This window comes from Panicum hallii, chromosome 7 (assembly GCF_002211085.1).
Source record: "Panicum hallii strain FIL2 chromosome 7, PHallii_v3.1, whole genome shotgun sequence".
NCBI classification, from domain to species: domain Eukaryota; kingdom Viridiplantae; phylum Streptophyta; class Magnoliopsida; order Poales; family Poaceae; genus Panicum; species Panicum hallii.
Window position 1 is genome coordinate 33,461,919 of NC_038048.1, and position 6,781 is coordinate 33,468,699.

General features: G+C 46.1%; 1 protein-coding gene across 2 annotated transcripts; it reads right to left on the reverse strand.

Moving 5' to 3' along the window:
- Positions 1-472: 472 nt before the first annotated feature.
- On the reverse strand, positions 473-1,995 carry LOC112898849 (protein PYRICULARIA ORYZAE RESISTANCE 21-like). 2 transcript variants are annotated; one of them, XM_025967150.1, is made up of 3 exons: positions 1,836-1,995; positions 1,540-1,623; positions 473-1,382 (listed from the first exon to the last, which is right to left on the reverse strand). In XM_025967150.1, the coding sequence occupies exons 2-3, from the start codon at positions 1,619-1,621 to the stop codon at positions 757-759; spliced, it is 708 nt and encodes a 235-aa protein (XP_025822935.1). In that variant the 5' UTR covers positions 1,622-1,623; positions 1,836-1,995; the 3' UTR covers positions 473-756. The 2 variants fall into 2 exon arrangements, with proteins under 2 accessions (XP_025822935.1, XP_025822936.1); XM_025967151.1 differs by having other exon boundaries at positions 1,540-1,972.
- Between the last annotated feature and the right edge of the window lie 4,786 nt (positions 1,996-6,781).

Genomic DNA, 6,781 nt, shown 5'->3' on the forward strand with positions numbered 1-6,781 from the left:
ATAGATTCACGAACCTATTCTGTTGTCTAAAACCAATGTCATTACAAAGATAATTTAGTGTAAACCCTGAATATATATAAATTACCTACCTCTATCATTAAAAAATAACATAGAGTAACTCCTTAATCTTTATCTAAATTACCTACTATGCCATTATGAAAAATAATATAACTTAACACCCTAAATTTAAATCTATTTACTATTATTAGAAACAACCCATTTTTACTATGAACAGCCGCGCTTGTGAAAAATAATCGTAAGCAACCTACTAAATATGCATCTAAATTACCAACCTCCGCTAGTACTAAAAATCTGATGTTGGAGGATGGAATTGAAGAACGCAAGAACGTCGGCTTCACAACATTTATTGCCCCTTGCATTATTCTAGATTGCTTGCGCCTTACATGTAAGAAAAAGCGACTGAGAGCGAACTCTCTCTTTTTCTAGCAAAGCCCGTTTGAAAAAAAGAGAATTTTGCAAATTCCTTCATCAAGAATTTAGAAGTACATTCCAAATCCTCACAAAAACATCTGTGCACACTTTTATCCTTATTTTGCATCCCCTGCCACCATCATACATTTTTGTATGTAGAAACTACAATAACTTCATTTGGGCGTGGATCGTGTCACTGTCGACCACGCTGGCTCACAAAGCATCAAATGACTGATACAAGAAACCACCAGCGTAGTCATCAGGTGGCATAGAAAGGTACATATACATACATGACCAGTTTGCATCACACTCAGCTGCCCGCAGTTACATGACGGTGCAGGCGCCGTAGGGCGGGCTCTCATCGCAGACGACCATCGGATACGGCATGGGCGGCGGCATGTACGGTGGGTAGCCGCCGCTGCAGTAGCACGGCGACCACGCCGGGCACTGGCACGCCGGTGGTTTTGGTGGCTCAGCCGGTGCCGGTGGTGGCGTCGATGCCGGCTTGGACTGGCATCCACAGTGCGGCGTGGGGCAGCTGCACGGCCACGCCGGTTGTGGACACGGATATAGGTACGGATACGGGTATATCAGTTTACATAGGGCTGGATCTGGCTTGGGTTTGGATTTGGTCTCAGGAGATTTGGACTCCTCTTTTGGCGGCGGCGGCTTGGACTGGCACCCACAACAGTATGGCGTGGGGCAGCTGCACGGCCACGTGGGCTGCGGGTATGGATATGGGTACGGATACGGGCATATCGGCTTGCATGGTAGCTCTGGCTTTGGAGATTTGGGCGTCTCCTTTTCTGGTGGCTTGACCTCAATTTTCTTGATGATCCTTCCGGCCTTGCAGCAGAGCTTGGAGGAGAGCTTGTCGGCGTCGAAGGGCCCCGACACGAGGACCTTGTCCTTCTCGTACACGATCTTCTCGATGACGAACTCCCCACGGTCTGCGCAGCAGTGAAGTAGCACATCACAATAGTTACAAGTATGAGCTAGTCTGCCATTCACAGCGGTCGTAACCATGACTCCATGAGAGAACTGGTCGAGCAGAGGATGCTGAGCTATATGCCTATATATATGGCCTACTGAAAGATATACGGACACCTTGGATGCAGCAGAGGACCTTCTGGATCTTGGCGCTGCAGCGGCAGCACTCCAGGTCGACGGTGATGATGAGCGTCGGCATCCCTGCAAGATGTCAACAAAACACGCGCGTATGCACAGTGCACATGCATGAACCCTTCAAACAAGTACAGTGTATCGATCGTAGTGTCGAAATAGAGGTGAAAAATAAGCCCCTTTTTTTTACGTCGATCCCTCTCTTTTTGTCTGACGCGGTTTTGCAAGAGAACCAACTCAAGAACAAAGCAGCCTAGCTAAAAACTCATCCCAGCTCTCACCTTCGTCGATTCGCAAGCCGATCTCTGAAGAAACGCAGGTGCAGTGGTTCCTGATCTGCAGCGGGTAGCTGCTACGGTAGGAGATCAGAGGCTGCTGGTGGGAGAAGGAACCATGCCGAGATGGTCAGTGATGATCGTGCATCGTCCGCGCGGGCCATTATATAATCTAGGGACGGATATAGATGGCCAAACCAACAGCCTGGCACGGTCCGGCACGGACCCGCTGAGGCACGGCTTGTTTAGGCACGGTTCTAAAGAGCTGTGCCGTGCCAGCCCACGGGTTGACCTACTGACTCAGGCATGGCACAAAGGTGCTTTGTGCGTGCCGTGACGGCCCGTTTGGCCCGACAGCCCGTCTAGCCCGGTCGTGCCGCGGGGCTATCCTCTACTCGCGTGGTGCGCCGCCATCCTTCGCCCGTGCGCGGCCGTGCCCCACCATCGGCCACGCCTCGCCGCCGTTTCCCACACGCCATGCCTCGCTGCCGTCCGGCGCACACCCGGCCGCTCCTCGCCGCCGGTCCGTGCACGCCCGGCCACGCCTCACCGCCAGTCCGCGCTCACGCGCCGCGAGTTGGGAGCTCGAAGCAGGGAGGGAGAAGGGAGCGGCGGGCGGTGGCACGGAGAAGGGGGCGGTGCTCTCCGCCGCACGGTTCCAAGGGGAGGGGACCACTGCCCACGGTGTGGTGTAGAGGCGGGCGCCGGCTGTCACGTGAGGAGGGAAGGATGGAGCAGTAGCGGCACCTGGGATACGGAGAGGTAGCAGCTTAGAGTTTGTAGGAATTGAAGTATATATACGTGGGCTGGTGGGTTATTTTTATTTGGCTGGCCGTTAATCAAGCCTCCCATGCTAGGCCGGCCCGTGGGTGTATTTTATTGGACCGGCTGTTAATCGGGACTCCCGTGTTCGGGCCAGCCTGTCGTGCCTGGTCGGGCCCGACCTTATTCGTTTCGGATTAACTTCATGCCGTGCCGGGCTCGTGCTAGACCAAAAAGTCCTGCCGTGGACCGGCCCATGGGCTTCGGGCCGGATGACCAACTATAGGGACAGCAGATGCGCCTACGATTATTCAGACGAGACGGCTGTCGCGTCAGGATTTGGTGCGGGAGACACGTCTGCACGGTTGGGGGCCTTCAATAGCGTTTGAAACCAAAGATGGAGCGAGGGAGCACCCTGCACGCGCCTGGATGACGACAGGGATCTCTTCTCCCTTCCCAACAGTCAACAGTTCCCTCTCTGGCTCTCTCTCGTCCTATCTCTCAATTCGTTGCTATTCTTCCAAGAAAATTCTCGTGATGGTTGTCGAGTCTGCAGGATGATATATTGGCGCGAGAGTGGATAGCAAAGGTAGCAGCAGTACGAGTGTACGTCGTGATTAGTTGCCGCTCGGTGGTTGTGTGCATGAGCGCGTGCGTGCATCCTACTGCGACGGTGATGTCGTCCTTGGTTGATGGCCATACTCATCCCAGGGGCACTGCTAACTTATGTACAATGATGAATCAATGATGCAGGCATATATAGAACATGTGCTTTATTATCGTTCTTTTTTGCAAGTATATGCAATGAATCAATGATAGATGATTCTCTTTCCCGAGGCAAGCGGAGTTGGGTTTTCGCAACCAACCGGTCTATCAAGTGAAAGTTTTAGAGAAATCAGACGAAAAATAAAGAGTTCCATATAAATATTTATTAAAAAAGTAAATTTTGGAATAAAAAGGTATGAAAAAATTGGCTGAATAAATATTCAAGTAAGCCATTTCTTTTGCTCTTAAGACTGAAACATTATATAATGATCGATAAAATATGAGTAACCTACACCAGAAATCATGCTATTATTATGGGGCTAGATTATACAGAGGCTTCCTCGCAAAAAAAAGATTATGCAGAGGCTAGCTAGACTAATTTGAAACAAAAGGCTATAGAAATGGAATAATACAACTTTGATTTCAGAAAGTTTGCTTATAGTAGGGACACGAAACGAATCCAAGACCAACTATTCCAATGTCTTATTGGCATGTACAAATATAGAAGGGGAAAAAACCAAAGACTACTATATAGATAGTGTCCATATATACGTGACAAAAGCACAAAGTAAGAGTGTCTACTAGTTTCATGTTCTAAAGGGAAGTTTCCACCACCCCTCGTCGTCAACCTCCAGGCCGCAGGAGCCGGCCGCAAGGTGGTGTTTTTGTAATGCTGGAGGAAGGGAGCGAGACCTGGGACCAGTGTTTTCAAATTATATAATGGAGTATCATCGTTAAACTTACTAATCACTGTCGATCAGATTGATTAGTCGAGCCTAATCAGTAGTCTTGTTATTTGTCTAAATACCTTGATACCCAGGATGTATATATTACAATATTTTAAATAGCGGGCTATAAGATTTAGTGATAGGGTCCAAAAAACGCTATTGGCGCCACTATAGCCAGCTATAACCCGCTATAGCGTGCTTTTTTTTACTGCAGTAGGCATAGCAGCAGCTCCACGAAACCGCTATAGCACCGCTGTAGTCCACTATTTTAAACATTGATATATTATGTAGTTGGTCACTGTGTTGTGAATTACAGTCACAGCCACGTGTCATAGGCTTGGACTTGCAATCCTCAGCCTTGGCCTTGCAAGGATTAGGTTTTGGCTTGCGAGGCTCTTCGTTGCAAGGTTTGCATGGCTCGGGTGGCGCCGCGCACCACTACCTTCTTGTCCTTCTATTTGAACTCTATCTTCTCGATGCAAAAGCAAAACTCCTCTGCGTCATAAAAAGAGTTAATTAGTTAATTGACCGGTTTATTGATGCATACACAGTTCAGATTTCAGCCTTGTAGCTAATTATGGTTCAACTGCTTGAAGGGTTGAGGCATCAAAAAATAATGATGGTTTAACTGCACGGTTATTCTGTAAATCTCACCTTGCATATGACTGCACCGTGTTTCTCAAAACTTTTCATATTCATATGGATCATGTGGAGTTGCACAAGAACTTTGCAAACCTTCGTCAAGATAAATTTAATTTTGTCTCCTTTTTATCTTTTCTTCTAATTTAGTTCTAGGCTTTAATTTGCTAGCGTTGTTACGATAGGTCCGTTGTGACTTCATATAAAATTCATCTCCATCCGACTTTATATATATGATTTTCGAAAAAGTTTGTTGTGATATTTGTTACCGTGAAAAGTACACATGTCCTCATGTGATCTAATTAAGCTAGGAGCGGATATTCAATCGACATTGTGGGACCGGTCACCAGTGAATACTCGAAAGATTGAAACTCTTTTAAATTTTGATTTCGCACGAAGATGTTTATTTGCATATGGCAGCCACAAGTGGACTGGTCCAATTTTGCTTTCGGATATGCCAAGACACAGATCGTGACACGATGACAGTATGACACAACACCAACCCACAGGCCACAGCACATTCGGTAGCAGGTGATGGGCATGTGGCACGCCATTACAGTTACTACAGAGTTGGTGTCATCTCGATTTCATGGGCTAGCTTTTTTCCATCTGAGAGGACAGGTGTATGGCTAGCGGTGGGAAGCCCATTGCCGGGGATGGTCCATGGCAAGCATGTCATGTCCGAGACTCCGAGCTGACTTGACTTGCTGTTGGTAGATGGAAATTGGATAAAAAAATGATATCTCCAGCGATAACTTCTAGATCACACCCTCCAAATGTTAAACCAGTACTGGCTCTATTTCTTCTAAATTTGCTTCAATTTCAGCAATAGCCTTCGATTGCTCCCTAAAGACTCTGTAGAAATAGAGGGTGGATGAGAGAATTTGGAGGCCTTTCCAAAATAGAGGGCCTAGTAGAGAGTTTGCTGGAGTGCATTTTTTTAACCCTCTAAACTTGGGATAGGAACTGTCCGCTCGAGTTGCTCTTTTCCTATTTCAATCTGATAAGTGTTGCGCCCTGGTTTTGACAAACCAGGAAGGTATTTTTTTTTTATCCTCAATTTTACTCCAATGGTCAAATTCGTCCCTCTTAAATCAGAAAAACCAATTTAGTTCTCAACTTTCCTTTTAGATCAAATTTATCCTTATACTAATGTGGTGCTCCATAATAGTATGAGACTAATGCGAAATGTTCTATTTACCCTTACCTTAGCTATTTCTTCCCCTACTCAATTTGCATGTTAAGCAGTGCTGCAGAAAGTTGAGCAGATATATGCATGTTATTCATGTATGATATAGAACAAATTAAACACGAAAGAGTACTTCAACACATACGAGAGATAGCAAGCTAGAAGACAGAACAATGAATCTATTGTGTCCTATCAATGATTAATCATAGTGACACAACAATGAAAATTGAGTATGGGGAAGAAGGAGGTAAAGGTAAAAATAACATTTTTTTTCACATCAGTCTCATGTTAGCATAGAGAGCCTCATCAACAAAAGAACAAATTTGGCCTAAAATAAAAATTAAGGGACAAAATTAGCAGATCTGAAAGTTAAGAAACCAACTTGACTTGCTCTTAAGATAAAGTTGAGGGATGAAGACACCTGTTTTGCCAACCTGCGACCTTCTTCCCTCCAAATGAACTCGGTGTCTCCATGCATTGAGCTGAATAATCCGTCTATCGCCCAATCGGCTGCCTTCCCAGTTGGAGCTAGCTCTGGTCTTCTGCATGAATGCACACCACACACAGGAGTTAAGATTCACCGTACCAATGATCCTGCAGACCTATCTGATCTATTCAGACGGATGCACAAACTCTATCTCAGTGTACCGTAAAGATACCTGCTATCAGTTCCAGGCACAGTATACGTAATCCTAGCTATAGTCTTAGTTTGCACATAAAGTTCACGTGCATAATCAGGACGAATAGGTTCTAACCATCAATTAGCTATTATCTGTGCAATTAGCGTAGTAATTAGTTCATATTTTAATCTCCATATTTAGCATCCAAATAAGAGAGCTAAAAATTAGCCTCCTTAGGCTACCAATGTG